The sequence below is a fragment of the Podarcis liolepis genome, assembly GCF_965112155.1.
Source record: "Podarcis liolepis genome assembly, chromosome: 3".
In the NCBI taxonomy this organism is placed as follows: Eukaryota; Metazoa; Chordata; class Lepidosauria; order Squamata; family Lacertidae; genus Podarcis; species Podarcis liolepis.
Window position 1 is genome coordinate 86,093,452 of NC_139557.1, and position 18,661 is coordinate 86,112,112.

Below are 18,661 nucleotides of genomic sequence, written 5' to 3' on the forward strand. Positions count from 1 at the left end.
AGGACAGAAATTGGAAAGACTTCATCTGTTACATATTTATGCATTCTGCACATCTCTCTTTTTTGGTTTAGGGGCATTCCATGTCAAGTGATCCAGTGACATTTACCTTACCATTTTATATTGCTTTCATTTTTCTGTTTCCTAAAAGTAGTATAAGAAAAGATCCCAGTAATTCAAAACTAAAAATACAAATCTCTTCAGAACTTCATGGGCTTTAATATGATATGGCACACGATGGACTTACTTTAAACTTTTAAGTTAAGTTACAAAAATTAATGTTTTGAAAATTTTTAAATAGTGATATAAAAATATCAATATGATTAAAGAATTCAAAAAAAAAAATATTTCATATTTTAAAGAGCTTCCTACAAAATTTCATCTTGGGATCTCAATGGGATCACATTAAAAACAAATACTTTGTGCATATATGTCTGCCTTATTGGGTTCTAATAAGGATAAATGGGTCTTGGGGGGAAATACGGTTTGAAGTCATGTTTATTCTCTTGTATCAGTTACTCCTTCCCTCCCAGGAGTGGAGGGGAAATAACATCAGACAGAGACCTCTCTACCAATTGTATTTCTATGGTCTGAGTATCTCCCTGAGCAATACAGCCCCGTAGACTTCTCCTTATGCTAATTAGCAAGGCTGCTGATCTTCCACAATATCCAACTAGTTACTAGGACATGGGTCTACTCTGAGCTATCCTTCACCTACGTGTGAAGCACGCAGACTATTCCAAGTGCGCTGCATTATTATTTACAGCACTTTAAAACGTCAAATTAAAGGGAACTTTAATTTGCACTTTAATCGTGCAAGGTGGGGAACAAGAAGCTTACCTTTTCGCTTAATACTCCCCTGTATGTACTACAGTATTCATTGCGCGAGGTGCAAGCTCTGAGATGCTTCCCGCTCCCTCAACACACTCTGCAGCCTCCCGCCACGAGGGGGCCCTGCGCCTCTCTAGGACTTCTTCTCGCCTCCCCATTGCGTCATTAGTTTGCGCCGCGCGCGAAGGAAGGGCCCCGTCCCAGTGCGGAGCTGCCGGGAAACGAAACTGAACTGTGGCGGAGAGGAGTTGGGGGGATCCGGCCTTCTTTCCTCCCTCTGTCTCTCGAGCCCAGGCGCGTGTCTGGAGGGGGCTGAGGCTCGGCCTTCGCGGTCTTCTCTGCCCTCATCTCCCGCTCCGGCCTAAGACAGAGCCTCCCCCTTCCCCTCGTGTGAGTGTAGCAAGGGCTCCCGGGAGGGTCGGGGAGAGCGAACGAGCCTCGGGGGCCCCGTTTTGCCCCTGCTTCTCTGCCCCCCGCCGCCCCTGTCACGCTGCTTTTCCGATTGTCTCCACTTGTTTGCAGCTCCCGAGAATACTCCAGGCTGGCCGCCCCTGTCTGCCCCTCTCCGTCCCCAGTTCCTGCCTCTCCCCGTTATGTCTCCTAGCCTAGCCGAGACCTTCCCTCCTGAGGGCATCGCTTGATAGGTTTCTGTCTCTCCTGTGTCCTGATACTCCCTCGCCTCCCTTTTCATCTCCATCTCCCGGTTTCCTCCTTTTACCAAGGCTGAGATGCTAAGCATGTTTCCCAGGAAATAAGTTCATTTGGACTTACTTCTGGGTAAGCCTGCTTGAAGTCAGATTGCAGCTCTCCACAGACTGTGGATTCTGCACAGAAACACACGCTCCTTTTAGCTTCCACCTGGAATCCCAACTTCTTCCCCTTACCTAAACCACCTCCATCCTTTGCTCTGGTGTTTTCCTCTGATTCTCTCCCCGCCCCCAGCCCTCAGTCCTCTTTGCAAATTAGTGTTGTTTTGTTGTGGTGGTGGCGGCTATATTAAGGCCATTTCTCCCACCCCCATAAGGTTTAGTAAATATACGTACACTAGCTGGCATCTGAATTAAAATATCATATTCCTAGTTGAGCACTTAATGGCTTCGTCATAGAAATGGGTTTTGTTATAAAACCAATCAACTGGATGAAATTGTGAAGAAACTATCTGTTACAATACTGTGCTTTACTTTCTGTTGGGTATTGAAGACTGTGTACATATTCAGAATAAAATTTGAGACTGTCCCCCAATGTATTGTGAGATCTTCTAGCATTGTGCAGTGTTCTTTTATATAATTCATTTATATTTCCAAGTTAATGTGACTCAGTGCTACTGTTCAGTAAAATCCCTCATTGCCCAGTGATGGATGGGCTCGAATCATATATCTACGTACCTCGAAGTAAGCCCCAGTGAACTGAATGGGATTTAAGTAGGCATGTATATGATTTGTGCTGTAAAATGTTGCCCATAGAAGAACTAAAATGAGAATCTTCCTGTTGATACTCCTTTTAACTAGCTGCTGTTTCTCGTGCTGATTGCAGGGAGACTGGAAGGGGATGGCTGCATCCTGGAAATTTTACTATGCCTATACAACTTTAAGCTTTCAACTCTTATGTTTAACATTCAATTTACTCAGTTTTATGATTTGTACAAATGAACAATGTTGTGTTCACCACCGTTAATAAGCATAACCACAGTGCTGTCCCTGTTGTTCCTCACTTGCCTCAAGAAAATTTGTACCACATAGTTGATGTTTCTTCTCCTAGTTTTAGTGATCCCAGGAGTGGTAAATTCAGTGGTGTGTTATTTAGCCCTATTATGCTGTGGTATCAGTGTATCTTCCATAACAAAAAATAATGCTTTTGATGTATTTATTAGCAACTACAGTACATTATTGCAATATATGAGAGCTCATATAAATAACATTATTTATAACCAGGTTTCTGAATGCTCTGGCATTAGAAACTGGTTCTTCACAAATTTGTTAACTCAGGACTACCTGCTAAACTGGTGGTATACTTTGGGCACCTTTTGTTATTTGTTTATGTACTGTGATAACTTAACAAGCTTAGGCTGCAGCCTCTTACCTAGAAGTAAGCTGGTGCTGACTCAGTAGAACCTTCTGAGTAGATATGTATAGGATTGCATGGTTACAGCTCCGTCCTGTTCATGCTTACTTATAAATTTGCCCCTCTGAGTTCAAAGGAGCATGCTGTACAGTCATGTGCATGGTTATTTGGCAGCATCTCCCACTCTCTTAATAGGGCTTACTCACTAGCAAGTGTGGTTAGGATTGCAATCTTAAGATGCAGTTGTATGTCAGTAACCTGGAAGTAAGGCTCAATGAGAATAGACAATAGGATTGTGCTGTTTTTTCTCTTGTGTGTTTATCAGTGAAACCTGAATTAGAACTGTGTTCTACTGGGATGTGTGTATGATGAAAGTGGTGGAATGAAAACATGCTATGAAAATGCCTATTCAGGTGTTTTCATTCTTTTTAAATTAATGGAGAGCAAATTGTTTGCTTTCCTGATTTCCCTCCTATTTTATATGAGCGGTCTTGAAAGTGCACAGAGGAAAGAGTTTTCTTAAGAGAATGTTTCTATATAAGGACTGAAAACCTGAATACTCCACTGCCCTAAAATTATGCCACACTTATGAATGTGTTTGAAACTATTCTGGCACATGGTGAAAACCTTCTTGTTTACTATGACTTTTTCTGACTATTACCACTAGCCATTCTGGGGTTTTAAGAATATTTTTACTGTCCACCAGATTGCACTGTAATCATTTTGATTGTATTTGTATTGTATTTCTTGGTATTGTTGTACACCACCTTGCGATGCCCCTATAATAGGCAATATAGAAATATTTTAATAACTAAATATTTTGTTTCCTCCTTGCAGAGAAAATGAAGCGACGAGCAGAACCTGAATATAGCAGTCCCCTAAAGAGGCAGAAGAAAAGGATCGAAGAGTTGGGTCTGACCCTCAGCTCCACATCAGATGATGAAACGCAACTTGGTAATCATGGAGCTCAAGGTAACTGTAGAGGTAACATCACATGGGCCTGTCCACATCTAAACTTGGTTGTGCTGCAATCAACCTTTCATTGGACATAGAATGGAGTCATGGACTAACTGGTATCATTAGAGCCCTTCTTGCTAATTTCCAGAGAAGAATAGTTAAACCATTGTGAGTACCATGTGAGGTCAGAGGCACTGGGGGCTATATAGGGTACAAACAAGTCAGTGGAATTTTCATTTGTTATTGCAGTCTATAAAACAACTTTTCTGACTCAGCTCCATGACTGATGGCCATCCAACTTCTACTTAAAAACCTCCAAGGAAGGAGAGTCCACCACCTCCTGAAGGAGTCCATTCTGCTTTCGAACAGAGCCAGTGTGGTGTAGTGGTTAAGAGCGGTAGTCTCGTATTCTGGGGAACCGGGTTCGCATCTCCGCTCCTCCACATGCAGCTGCTGGGTGACCTTGGGCCAGTCACACTTCTGTGAAGTCTCTCAGCCCCACTCACCTCACAGAGTGTTTGTTGTGGGGGAGGAAGGGAAAGGAGAATGTTAGCCGCTTTGAGACTCCTTTGGGTAGTGATAAAGCGGGATATCAAATCCAAACTCTTCTTCTTCTTCTCTTACTGCTAGAAAGTTTTTCTTGCTGTTTAATTGGAATCTCCTTCCTTGTCACATGAAGCCAGTGCAACGCTAAGGATTGTGTTTGAGGGATGTCTGCTTCCTACAGCACTTGGTGGCAGTTTAAAGAGATTTCCAGCAGTGAATTGAACTGTAAGGCTCAAGCACCATAGTTTAGTTTGACATGCAAACAGTGCCAGATTCATACCCCAGTATCTCCAGATAAGTCTGAAACCGTGGGGAGCTGCTGCCAGCCAGAGTAGACAGTACTGAGCTAGATAGATCAATGTTCTTCTCCATGAATAACTTGATTATGCTGTGGCATAGACGGAGCATTTCTTTCCTTTGTTTGGTTTTCAGAGTCTTCCACCACAAGCAGCAGCGAATCTGACGGCGAGATCAGTGAGAGGCGGCCTGTCCTTGGCTCTTTCAGCAATAAGTTCAGCGCAGACTCCCTTGTACAGGGCACATCCTCCCGATACTCCATGTATAACAGCGTGTCCCAGAAGCTCATGGTAGGTCAGAGCACCCTTGCAAACATCCTGTGGAAACTGAATCGGGGGAAATAAGCACTGTCAGTGGGATCCACTTGGTAGGATTCCCTTTCCCAACTATATTGGAACATGTCTGGGCCAAATATGTGTTCAGAGTGCTCTTTCAGTTAGTTAGGAAAGCTGGAAGGCTGCATAGTCGCAGTCACGTTGCAAACTACATAATTTGCCTTTAAGTTTCAAGTTGTACCATTTATTCTTAGGAGCTTATTTCTGGCTGTAGTTGGTGGTGGAGAAACTTTTAAAATTTGAACGCATATCTGGTTCAAAATCAAGGAATAGTAATCTGTTTTGAGTAGCACTTCAAAGCCACCATGTATGCTGAAACATATATGCTTGGCACTCCATGTTGTACTTACCTGCCCCGTCATACTTGTTGTCCTTAAATGTCTCCTTACCTGCTCTTTGCAAGTTTCTGGAAAGAGGCATTTCAGGGAAAGGTATGAACCAAAGTTCAGTTTAGAGAGGTGATTTCAGCACTCTTCTTTTGCTTTTAGTATTGCCATTTACAGCGTGAATTGGGACAGAGAAATCTGCATTATAAACCTTTTCACCCATGATTATTATATTTCCTTAGGAGCAAAAGCAAAACTTCTGTGCACCTGTGTTCTCAGACTACATCCAAACGTTCATACTCTGTAGCCCCTTCTTTTTATTTACTTCATGCTATCAGAATTTCAGATGGACTCCTAGCGCAATGAACCTTTAAAATAAATTAGATTCAAATGGAATTCCTTGTTTGGAGCACTGGAGTCATGTTGCTGTTTGGTACCATGTGAGTTCCTGTGTGTGCATAGTTTAAACAACTTTTTTGAAATATGGAATAGTTCATCCTAGGCAAGTGTGCACAACTTCAATGAAGTGTCATGCATGTTTTAGAGCTGACCTTCCAAATATTACAAAAAACTATCTTGCCTTTATAATAAAATGGTCCAATCTTCAGTATTTTAACAACAGCAGCTTTAAGTTGTACCTGATAAGCTTTCAAGGAACCCCAGAGTTCCCTGGAACACAAGTTTGAAAATCCTACTGTTGGCTGAAGGGTTGTGGCTAACTGAATCCCATCTGTTTACTGTTGTGAGGTTCACATGAACTGCTTTGGGCTTCTGACATGTGTGAGACAGAAAGAGAGAGACCATGATCACAACTGTAGTCTCATTACAGACTTTTCTGTCCAGAGTACTTACAGGTTTATAAACTTGACAAATGGCAAATAGCTATTGAGTTCTTCACAGGTTACTCATTTGTAGCAAGGCAGTTCATTTTTGTTGTTGTGTTTACATGTTTCATTCTGTTGATCTAGCTTCATCCTAATTAAGTTGAACACACTTGAAGGAGAGTGCAGAAGTTTTCTGTGAGATTCATTAAGTGCATTCAATACTTTTTAATCACAGGAGCCTAAGATGGTCTGATTTATTAATTTATTCTGCTAGTCCTCAGCCTAAGCACAGAAGGTAGTGCATAAATTTGTTGTTAGACGTTACTAAGGAGCTTATTCTGCATTGGCTTACAGGCCAAAATGGGTTTCCGAGAAGGTGAAGGTCTTGGAAAATATGGCCAGGGGAGACAAGAGATCGTTGAGGCCTCCAAACAGAAAGGAAGACGAGGTCTGGGGCTGACTCTGAAAGGATTTGATGGAGAAGTCAACATCAACTGGCAGGATGAGCCAGAGGTAATTATGTGCACATTTTGTTCCTTCCACATGTTTTTTTGTGCTTTCCACTTATCTGTTAGTCGTTGTGGAGAGGTCTTTTGGCCACTGGCTCAGGGGAAGTTTGTGGCACAGCAACCCCTGGTTTGAAGGCTTATATCTTGCAAATGGTGCTAACCTCTGGGCAGAATTCAGCCTTTTGCTCTTCTGATCGTTCCATCAGCACAATAATTTTAGGTTGCCAGATGGAATTATTCTCCCTTCTCTTACCCCTGTGTCAACCCCACCCCACCCCCCAGAGCCCGGAGTGGGGGGGAGAGAGGGGAGAAAGTCCTGATGTGCAAGTGGAAGTCCTTATTCAGGGCTTCCTCTGACAGGATTTGTTAAGTGAATCCTGTCCTCTGTCTGGTAATCTGTTTCAACTTCCTTAGTCTTATTTGTCACATAAACATTTTGCCTGCCCATGTGTTATGAAAACACTATGGTTCTTTTAAAGACATTATTTGAATTTCAGCCTTAAAAGATTGTGTTGAGCTTCTGGTTTACTTCCAAGTATAAAGGAGTTAAATTTTGCTGCAGCATACACAGTCTTCTTTTTTACTTACCTTCTCTATGTTCACAGGCTAGCGCTTATGAGCAAGTGGACTGGTTCCCAGAATGTACCACTGAAATTCCAGATGCTGAGGAAATGAAGGATTGGATGACTATAGGCAAGGTATGAAGCATGGGGAAGAGAGTTAAGGGCTAAGCCAATTAAGAATTCAGAGAGGCTGGGCACAAAGTCCAGAGGTGCCATTCTGCATGCAAATGTGTAATGCAGTTTGAGTGATGCCCTTTCCCTGACACAAACACATCAAGACCGGGTCAGAATAACCACAATATTGAGTAAACGCTTTAAAATATAATTAGATGATTTTGACTTTCTCAATATTTTTTTATTACAATTACAGATGAGCTCCAAACATTTTATTTTAGTGCATGGTCCACAATGAACTCCTATATAAATGAATTTCTATTTACTATTTACTATTTATTTATTGCATTTTTGTTTTGTCCTCCTCCAAAGAGTTGAGGGTGGGGTATATGGTTCCTCTTCTATTTTATTCTCATGTTGACCCTGTCAGGTAGTGTTAGACTTAAGAGAAAGTGACTGCCCATGTTCACCCAATGTTTTGGCTAACATTCACTTCCGAACTGTAATAGTTTTTGTAAGAATTTATTACTTATACCCCGCTCATCTGACTGGGTTGCCCCAGCCGCTCTGGGAGACTTTCAACAGAATATAAAGAACACACAATACATTGGACATTAAAAGCTTCCTGATACAGGGCTGCCTTCAGATGTCTACAGAATGTCATATTGTTGTTTATCTCTAATAATGATAATTTATTACTTGACTAACAACAACCATCTGTTGAGAAGGACCTGTAAACAGTCCGGCTCTTCTGTTTTCTTTACTAAAAATGTTTTGCTGGGTGATGTGGGCCTGGGTCCTAGGTCGGTGTGTTTACACTCATTATCTTGCCGAGCTCTGTGTTCTCAACCTGAGTCCATACTTCCATGTGAAGGGAGCAAATTAACATACTTGGGTATTCGGGGGCTACTCCCTCTGTTCTTCAGTATCAGATTGCAGTGCGAATAAGCTTCATCCTTGTAATTGCTGCATTTGTGAGAGCTTGAGTACCTTGACAAGCTGTTTAATCACAACAGCAGGAAGCCACATTTTCTGTAGTGATGCTCTCATTTTGTACAGTGTTCTCTGTCTGCCTGGCACAGAATATTGCTGCTCACCAGTGATATAGTTTGAAAGGCTGCAGCCTAGCCAGAAGTGTAAATAACAGCAGTGACAGAGTTTTTATTTTCCTTGGATACCAGCCGTTTTTATTAATGATATATAGTGGCAAGTGTTTGCTGTACCACAGTGATTCTTAAGGGTGTTTATACAAAGCCAGCTTCCCCACTTTTCTTCAGGCTGCAAAATGCCATGTTTATTAGTCTGCCTGGTGAGTATGTATCTAACTGTTCTTAGATTGAAAACTGAAGTAGAAATAGATGCATACTCCCAATATGTACTTGTATACTGTTTTCCTATTGCAGTGAAACAGACTGATCAGCCTTGCTTCTAACCCTTATAAAAAGTGCTAAGAGTGCATTGGGCTTGGACCTAAGCAACCAGGCTTTGATCTTAAATATCAAATAAATTCATTGGTAGTCTTGAGCACGTCACACCAAACCTGTTTTCTGTATGCAGCGTTTCATTAAGTTGCCTTCTTGCACAGTTTTTAAAAATTAAAACTGGGTGAATGTTTTCCATGCTCCCAATAGATTTCTCAGACCCCCCCAAATATTCTTCAGAAGCCCCCTTCCCAGCATTCCTTTTTTGCATCCCTTTCAGCAGCAGCTTTGGCAACAAGTACTTGCTTTTTGTTTTAAATAGCGAGTGGTTCTTGCAGGCTACATGAGCCTATGAAGCGCAGATCGTGTAGCCAGCATGTGATGATGGCACCTGGTTATCAAGTTTGGCTATCGGATGTCAACCCAAAAAGTCTGGAGTGGGTTCACACATAGCGATATTTGCTAAATGTCACCTCTCAGTGTTTTGATCCAAGTTTTTATTAGCATAGGTGATTTATTTTTAAAAAGCAAAGCTCTATAAGAAATTAGGCTCCTGTCTGAAGCCATTTCCATGTGCATCACTTGCTTGATCAGCAAGTATGGCCCCAAATCAGATAAGTATTCCATTTAGCCCATGATTCTTTAAACCATTTCTTTTTAGAGTTTGAAAAAGAATCACATGTGGGAAGCTGTTGATGAAGGCAGGTGTCTACAGTTCCAGTCCTTCAGTCCTATTTCTCATACTGAAAAGGTGATGTGTCTGTTATCTGGCACACAAGGAGTAGGTCAGAGTTCCCACCTGAGAGCAGATGCCCCAAACTATTTTCTTGTTATTAGATTTGCACGTTTTCGTGAAAGATGTCTTGCCACATTGTCTTAATAAAGAGGAGGATGTTCTCTTTGTTTATTCATTTCCCCCATATTTTATTCTCTAGAAAAAACTGGTGATTGATGATGAAACACATTTCTGTGGAGAAGAACTCCTACAGAATATGCTTCAGTGCAAGGTGAGTTTTGTCTGTTGGGGACAGAGCCACTCCGTGGAAGAGAACGGGTATATATCTAAGATCTGGAGGCTCTGCGAGTTGGTTGTTTTGAGACATTTGGGGTCAAGAGACCTTGACACTTCATCCATGCAATAAAAGGCGTTAATTTCGAGGCCAGAATTTAATTCTCAGACTCAGTGTTTTAAATCTCACTTGAGCAGGCCTTTGTTTCTTACTGGCTTCAAAAGGTTGTAATACCTCCAGCTTTGGAATTTTGAGCTCATTGCTATTCCCCTATAGCTAGGTTCCTGTAATTTGATATTACTTAACTATAATTTGACCTCCTTGTCAAATTAGACTTGTTCCTTCTTTTTCCAGAGTGTGTTTGATGAGCTGGATGGAGAGGAAATGCGCCGAGCTCGTACAAGGTCCAACCCCTATGAGATGATCCGTGGAGTCTTCTTCCTAAACAGGTCAATGGAGGATCTCAGATTTGCGGCCCTTCAGTTAGCAAGGGCAGACCCTTAACAAGTCTCCCTCTTGCATTTACAGAGCAGCAATGAAGATGGCAAACCTAGACTACGTCTTCGACCACATGTTTACAAACCCAAAGGATTCTCGAGGGGTAAAGGTTTCTCTATATCTGTAAATCTTCAGTGTCTTCTGTGGATGGGGGAATTGGGTGGAAAAATCCTTCAGAGTTTTACTAAAATAGTTGGGGGGGGGGTTGGGTTTTTACGTGCCCCGGCAGTCATGGATACAGTATGGCAATGCAGTTGTTGCTTTGGTTAGTCGGTTGCTTCTGTTGAGGTGCTTTGAGTCTCATCCCTTCTCCATCTTTACAGAAACCTCTGATCAGAGATCGTGATGCAGAGCTCCTGTACTTTGCCGATGTATGTGCTGGCCCTGGGGGCTTCTCAGAGTATGTCCTCTGGAGGAAGAAGTGGCATGCAAAAGGTTTTGGCATGACCTTAAAAGGACCAAATGATTTCAAATTGGAGGATTTCTTTGCTGCTTCTAGCGAGCTCTTCGAGCCTTACTATGGTATGTATAAGCATGTATTTATGGCAACCTTCTCCCCACCCCCTCATAGTTCATCTTCAGTTTTGAATGCACGTGCATTTTTAAATCTGAAACATTTTGGGGACAGCTCTGTCAGTACCTACAGAAGTTGTATATGTTTTGAAAATTGATTGCCATTTGATCTTAGAGACAGACAGGCAGGATACACAGATTGTTGCCACTGTGTCCCATTTTTTTAAACAAAGGATGTAATCAAGTGTGGAAACTACCAAGGATAGCAAGGAATACCAACATCACGAGAGGTGAGAGAAGTGGCGCTTCTTTTACAAAACTTCTCAGATGACTTCATGCGGAAGTGTAGTCATAAGTTTTTAAAATGAAATAATGAGAAATCTTTGGAAATGATTCTGTGGTATGTAATGACAATAATACACAGCAGACGAGAGAAATTCCTTGCTTTCCTTGCTCACAGGTGAAGAAGGAATTGAGGGAGATGGAGACATCACCCGTCCCGAGAACATCACTGCCTTCCAGAATTTTGTGCTGGACAATACAGATCGCAAGGGGGTACATTTCTTGATGGCTGATGGGGTATGTTCCTTCTCTTTTCCCTTTGTTCCCTGAGCTAAGAGAGGGACCTAGTTTTGTGCATTGTGATGTGACATTTAGCTTGTTATAAATGTGATGTGATGATTCAGAGAGCTTATACACACACACACACTGGATTACCTCTGGATATAGATAATGGATCACTTTTGTTTTGGGATTGGATTAATGGTTTCATTTCAGTACAAATAAAATCCACAAATACATGGTGTGGTGGTTCATAGAACATCACAACATAGATTTGTTGCTGATGTCCTTCGCCAGCATATCTGAGCACTCCGTGTACAGCATGAAAGCTGCTGCTACCCTCTGCGGGTGCATCCTTGTTCCTTCTAGTTGAAGAACACTGTGTGTGTGTGTGTACACTGTGTGACAGACAATGGCAGTGGCTCCTTGTGTGATGAGCGCTTCCTAGAACTGATAGGTGTGAAGAGAAGGATGATGCAGAGGAGGAACAGACTTTTTAATAAGGCACAGTGCCATGAAGATGACCCCCCACCCTCCTGAGTGTGGGACTGAGGAGGACTACTTCCATCAATTCTCTGCTCACTCCCCACTCCATCCTTACTGACTATTATCTCAGTTACCTCTTTACTGAAAGTGAGAAGCAAGCTTCCTCTTCCCTGACAGATTATGGAAAGGCAGAAGCCCAGGGAGGGAGAAGGCAGCATGCAGCTCAGTGGGCAGGTAGTGACTTGTCATGCTCTCCAAAGAGGGAAGGGTGAATTGAATTTAAGTTTTCCGTTTCATGAAATGTGATACTGGGTTTCAGTTACATAAAATGTGATTTGCATTAAGGTTTGCTGTTTGCTGTGTGTTTCAGGGTTTCTCTGTTGAGGGTCAGGAAAACATCCAAGAGATTCTAAGCAAGCAGCTGACTCTTTGCCAGTTCCTCACAGCACTCTCTGTCGTACGAACAGGTGCTTCTCCACATGCCCCCCCCCCCGTCTCTGTATTTCCCCTTCTGTCCCTTGTGGCTTTAGTGTTAACTATTCTAGACTCTCTTATCTCCACCCCCCACCTTGTGCAGTATTTTGTAAGAGACCAGACTCTTTGTTTTTGTAGGTGTTGGTCCTTCTGTTCCTCTTCTATAATTATGGATCACTGTTTTTAAAGTAAGATTTGGATTTGGAAAATCTTGGCATCTCCTCGTATTTGCAGAATATGAAATTCTCATAGCAAGGCAATGGAGAACTTTATGTTGGCCCTGGGAATTACCAGCTTACCATGGAAACGTTCTGAAGGCAGCAGGCAGAGGACTTTGCTGCAATCCCTTCTGTCCAATCTCTTCCCTTTTCGGGGAATTAGGGGAGAAGTGGTACATGGAGGTGAAAGGGTTGGATGACTTTTGAAAATGTGATTGTTAAGTACCCAAGAGAATATCCTGTGAGATTTCCACAACATGGTCCTCCATATCATCTATGGACAAGAATGGCTGCTGTCATAAACCATGTGTGCTGTAGACAGTGTGTGGGACAGATTGGGGAGGCACCCATCTAGACCTCGACTCAGCCATTATGTTCATTGTGTAGAAGGTACTGTTTTTCAGCCTAATCTCCCTCACAGGTTCATGTGAGGATAACATGTCATAACCCCACGTGCACCACCCTCAGTGCCTTGGAGGAAGGGTGGGATACAAATATGATTAATAATAAAGTAGTGTGTGTTTCTCCTTTCTCTTTGTAAGGTGTAGCTTCAATTTGCTTTTTCTGCTCCAGGAGGGCACTTTGTCTGCAAAACCTTTGATCTGTTCACGCCATTCAGCGTTGGCCTAGTATACTTGCTCTACTGCTGCTTTGAGCGCGTGTCAATCTTCAAACCTGTGACGAGTCGCCCAGCCAATTCTGAAAGGTGAGACCTGAGCATTGTGGAAGGTGGAAGGTGCCTGTCTCTTTGAACACTGTGGCTCTGATAAAAAAAAAGGTTTGAAGTAGCTGCAGCTTTGCTACAAACTCTATGAGAGTTTAGGTTCTGTATCACATTCAAATTGTTTTGCTAAATATTTGCTGGCACATCAAACTGCTAAATGGGAGGCAATTAAATTTTGTTATGAGAGGATCACTTGTAATCCTTCAAGTTTCTTTTTGCTTCCTACCTTTTTCAAATACTTTTGAAGTAAAATTTCATCAGACAGATAATGACCAGAAATTGCTTGTATACATACCTTCTTTTCAGTGAATTTGATGCCTCTGGGGCCATTGCCAAAAGAAGCCCAGATCACAATAAAATGTTTCTAAAGCACATTCCCAGTTAATTGCAGGATTGTGGCCTAAGGTACTGCAGCTCATCTGGGGCAAGTCAATATCTCTAATTTTCTTGTCCTTAAAATAGGAATAAAACAAGATGGAACTGGGAAAGTGTTTTGCACTAGTGGAAGTAATAAAATATATGATAACCAATAAAGGTTGTCATCACCTCTTGCAAAAGCAGAAAGGGTTTTCTGCAAGCTGTATTTATTTCATCTTACAGTTTGGCACAATGCATCAGAAGGTCATTATAGTTAATGAGCAAATAGTCTGTCTCACCCTGCAGGTATGTGGTATGCCGAGGATTGAAATCTGGAATTGATGACGTGAGAGACTATCTTTTCTCGGTGAACATCAAACTCAATCAGCTACGCAACACAGACCAGGATGTAAACCTCGTTGTCCCTTTGGAAGTAATCAATGGTGACCATGATTTCCATGATTACATAATCCGATCAAATGAAAGGTGAGTTGAAGGGCAGTGAGAAGAAATTGCAGGGTTCTGCTAGTCACTTTTCCTAAGCTGTCTGCTTCCAATAATGCTTCCTTTGCAAAGTCCATATGTTGTGGATTAGTTCACAAGACAAAGTAAATGACACACTGTATAACTCGTGTCCTGTCCTTTGTTTTCAAATGCCAGTTAGGCACCATTAATTGCAGATGCATGATTAATGGCACATCTAGATTTCCTACTCCTGCTTTGTATATTGTAGTCTCGTGGCTTTCTCTACTCTGCAGTGATAATATAAAACTGGTATTATCAGTTGATCATAAGAAATCTTGCTAATTTCTGTTTTTTAGTGTACTTTATTCACTTGTTGCATTTCTGTATTATCCTGACCAGTCATTATTCTCTTCTTTTTAACCTGAAAAGTAGCAATAATAATAAAACTTACTTTCTGCACAGATAAGAATAGTCATAGGTTAACATAAACAACAACAACACTCAAAACCCAACCTCCTTTTGTGAAGGAAGAGTGAAAATATTCCTCAATACCCTGGCAGTACCATTGCAGCATGGCCAGTTACTGTATTGTATTGAAATTGGTCATTCTGTCTGTTGGTTATTTTTCATGCGCATTCTGATTCACAAGACCTTCAGATAGCTACTTTGTCAATTTAGTAGATAACGCATTCTAAAGCTGGGACCTGCTTTCTCTTCCAGACTCTGCGCTGTTCAGATCAAAGCACTGGCCAAAATCCGTGCCTTTGTTCAAGACACGTAAGTATATTTATATTTAAAGGTGCTCTCGGGTGACGGCCGAACTGTAATTCAGGTTTGTTGTTTGTACTGTTTGAGATGTTACGGCCTTCATTTGGTGGTGGGGCATGGGAGAGACTTGCATGAAAGCGACTCCATTCCAGGGAATGTCATTCAAGTCAGTGAGTCAAGTTTGGGGTTTGCGGTATTCTTTTATAAATCTTCCAGGTGTAATTTCTGGGGTCTAGAGCAGCATTTCAGAAGTTTACTTGAGGGTCTTCTTCACCTTGTTTTTGTTCTCATGGTGCATAAATCACTATGTGAATTGAAAAGAAGAATCCATCTTTGGGGACAGGTGTGTGTGTTGGGAGGGGGGGGCAAGCTGAATTATCCTTTTTACTGGAAAATTCAGAAGAACCCTCACAAATTCTTCTAGGACCTTGAATGAACCACGACAGGCTGACATCCGAAAGGAATGCCTCCGACTCTGGGGGGTGAGTAAAACCACAGAACAGCAAACTATAGTTTTGTAGTTCTCCTTTTTTAATGTGTATAGAAGTCTCTGTATTCTCTGTTGAAGAGGATTATCTTCCCTTTAAAGGGCATGCTAGGGACTTTATATATTGTTTATATATAATTATGTGTATTTAGAGAGTGATGGTTGGAGAAAGAGATTTTTAAAAAATCATTTCCCAAAGGGTGGGATTTTCGCTAAACTAAAGATCTTCAGTGACAGAAAAATTAGTACTAAGTTAATTGTGAATGCGAGTATAACTTACTTGAGACATTCATGATGAATGCAAACTGCCTTCTATAGCATCTATATTTTAAATGCCTGTTCTTGACTTACACACCACAATAGGTCGTCTTGGACAGCAAGTCTCTTTGGCCTAGAACATGATTTCTGATCATTCTACTAAGTTGCATTGACCTGTTAAAGTAAATGACAAAGCTGCAGGCCATGCTTTTTACACTGAAAAATACAGTGGTCTCAGCACATACGGTCTCAGAATGAATTCTTTCTCTCTTGGCCACCCTACTTTTTTGGGTTAGAAGTGTGCAACTAATGAAGTTCAAACTTCCATCGCTTGGATTTTATTTCAAATTGATATTCCCGTGACATAAGATTTGCATGGTAAAATGAAATAAACAGATAGGCTTACACATAAAATTTTGCTTGTAAGCCGTTGGTTTGTATTTGGGTTTGATACATTGCAACAGGCAGTGGAGGCTCCTCAAGTCTGCTTCTTGATACGCAGGCTCTTAAGAAGTTGACTGCTGTTAAAAATAATTCTGCTGTAATTCTGCTATCAGGATGGAATAATTGTGTCTCTTCTCATACTTCATTGCACTTGTTATAAGCTGCCTGATCGATAGCTTCATGTTAAGGGGCAGCATAGAAATGTAATAAAACAAAATCCCCATATTTCATGAGATGATGCCACCAATTATTACATTTTTCTACTTGAAGAAGGTAAACCTTCTTTCTCCGTGTGTCTTTCTCTTAGTAACATGTGAATGGCTATTGGAGTAACAAGTTGGTGAAAAGAAAATAGCTGTTTAGCTGTAGACTTGTTAAATTTAATAAATCCATACCTGCTTTTAAAGAAAAGAATTCTCTCAAGTGTAGCCTTTGCAAATTCAATTTTAAAAGCATTGGAAGAACTCCTGCCATTCACAATTACCTAAAAACAAAAGCGTAGACTGAAACATAATGTATGATGAATCTTTAAGTAACAGCTCTTGCTTTTTAGTATGCATCCCATTCCTATTATCTGAGAAATATCTCTTTGGCTTAAAATGTTTAGAGGCTGAGGGAGTAAATGTCATCGTGTGTGTGGATGAAAAGGGAATGTCATACCCTAAGTAACCAAAAAGAGCAATGCCACTTAGTACTAGCCAGCTCTTAAGAGTGCTTCAATATCCCCTTTTGTAGTCACAGTCTGATCAGTTGATTGCACTTGTTAGTACATGCTTTAGGTATATTGTTCTAAATGAAGTTAGTGGTTGTGAGTAGGGAATCATGGTGCAGTGCTGGTTTTGGTTAATTGGTCCAAATAAGAAGTCGTATTTTGGCATGTGTATGAGTTGCTACTCAGGATACTCCATAGGACCCTAACATAAATAAACATTGATCCTTTTAGACAAGAGCAATTTCTCCCCAAACATAAAAAGGACCTCACTTTCAGCATTCATGGAAACTACTCTCTAGCAAATGGATGGAAAACTTCGGGTCCTCCAGGAGTTGTTGGACTATAGCTTCTATCCTGCCTGACCAATGATTGGGCCTGATGGGCAGTGGAGTCCAACAACAGCTGGAGGACCACAAGTTTCTCACCCTTGCTCTAGGTGGGGCCACTGGATAAACATATACTTCATCACTCAGAGCCGAGAAGAAGAAAACCAAACAGGAACACAGGAAGCTGCCTAATGCCAACTCAGACCATTGACCCATCTAACTCACTGATTGTCTGTGGCGCACCAGGATTTCAGACAGCGTGTCTTTCCCAGCCCTTCCCAGAGCTGCCAGGAATTGAAGCTGGGAATTTCTGCATGCCAGCAGGCTCCACTATGGAGCTCTGACTCTTCAGCTGCAACCTGTCATCCCTTAATGGAAGTTGGATTGTGGGGATTTTTATGGCAACGTTATTTTGTCGGCTAAATATCTATTGTGCGAAAGAGTACTTTTTTCTTTTTATTTGAAAAGGAACTGCTGCTCCCATTGAAATCAATTGCCAAAGTCTACTGGGCGTTTTGCAGGCATGTTGAAAAGCTGTAGAAGTAGTGTGTAGCAATACTTCAAAAACAATGCGTTGGGTCCTTCCATTCATGAGAGGCAGAGAGATTGTGAGTAAGAGGACAAAAATAGCCCGAGTACAAGTTAATTTTGATCCATCAGTAGCTCAGGGAAACTCAAGCTCTTCTGTCTTTTACAAAATAAGTTAATATTTTAATGAGCATCTGCCTTGGCTTTCTTTTTGCTTCTCCATACGTCCCCTTTATTCTATGCCTGATGAACAGCAAATAATTAGAAGCAATGATGGAATAAATGTAATGTGTGAACCAAATCCTTGTTGACTCATTGGCTCTTCGGTTGCTCTAGATTCCAGACCAGGCCCGAGTTGCTCCATCCTCTTCTGATCCCAAGTCCAAGTTCTTTGAGCTAATTCAGGTGAGACTTCCAATTGCTGTTTGTTCTGTATGCTCAGATTAAATTAATGCTATTTATCATGAGACAGCAGAAAGCAAAGATGGAGGAAACACTCCCTGTAAGGCTTCTTGTATTGGTTGCTGTTAACAGCAAAAGGTGAAGTCTATCGCCGTAAGTTTCGAGCTGGCTATTACGGAGAGGTATATCTGCTTTGACCCTTCCCTAAACATATGTATCTACTTATAAACTCTCTGGTTCAAACAATCAGTTTTGCAGACAGCATATTTGTGATCAGATGCAGCATTGTGCAGTTATTTTGACAACTGGCTGCTGGAGGCAGAAAATGGCACTACATCAGTAATAGTAATTTATTATTTGTATCCCTCCCACCTGAGTGGATTGCCCTAGCCAGTCTGGGCACAGAAAAATACAAGGAAACATCAGGTATTAAAAACTTCCCAATAATCTTCAAGTGTCTCCGGAAAGTTGTGTAGTTGTTTATCTCTTTGACATCTGGTGGGAGGGCGTTCCACAGGGTGGGTGCCACTACCAAGAAGGCCCTCTGCCTGGTTCCCTGTAACTTCACTTCTTGCAATGCGGGAACTGCCAGAAGGCCCTCGAAGCTGGACTCAGTGTCCAGGCTGGACAGTGGTGGAGATATGCAGTA

General features: G+C 41.6%; 1 protein-coding gene across 1 annotated transcript in view; it reads left to right on the plus strand.

The window, feature by feature from the left end:
* The first annotated feature begins 992 nt into the window (after positions 1-992).
* CMTR1 (cap methyltransferase 1) overlaps positions 993-18,661 on the plus strand; it is a 32,513-nt gene continuing 14,844 nt past the window's right edge. The window contains exons 1-16 of the mRNA XM_083497188.1: positions 993-1,218; positions 3,727-3,861; positions 4,825-4,979; positions 6,529-6,687; positions 7,289-7,381; positions 9,717-9,788; positions 10,146-10,240; positions 10,320-10,392; positions 10,613-10,811; positions 11,263-11,381; positions 12,220-12,316; positions 13,115-13,247; positions 13,929-14,108; positions 14,808-14,864; positions 15,280-15,337; positions 17,947-18,015. Coding sequence (XP_083353314.1) covers positions 3,732-3,861; positions 4,825-4,979; positions 6,529-6,687; positions 7,289-7,381; positions 9,717-9,788; positions 10,146-10,240; positions 10,320-10,392; positions 10,613-10,811; positions 11,263-11,381; positions 12,220-12,316; positions 13,115-13,247; positions 13,929-14,108; positions 14,808-14,864; positions 15,280-15,337; positions 17,947-18,015 — 1,689 coding nt within the window. The 5' untranslated portion in view covers positions 993-1,218; positions 3,727-3,731. The remainder of the gene's footprint in view (positions 1,219-3,726; positions 3,862-4,824; positions 4,980-6,528; positions 6,688-7,288; positions 7,382-9,716; positions 9,789-10,145; positions 10,241-10,319; positions 10,393-10,612; positions 10,812-11,262; positions 11,382-12,219; positions 12,317-13,114; positions 13,248-13,928; positions 14,109-14,807; positions 14,865-15,279; positions 15,338-17,946; positions 18,016-18,661) is intronic.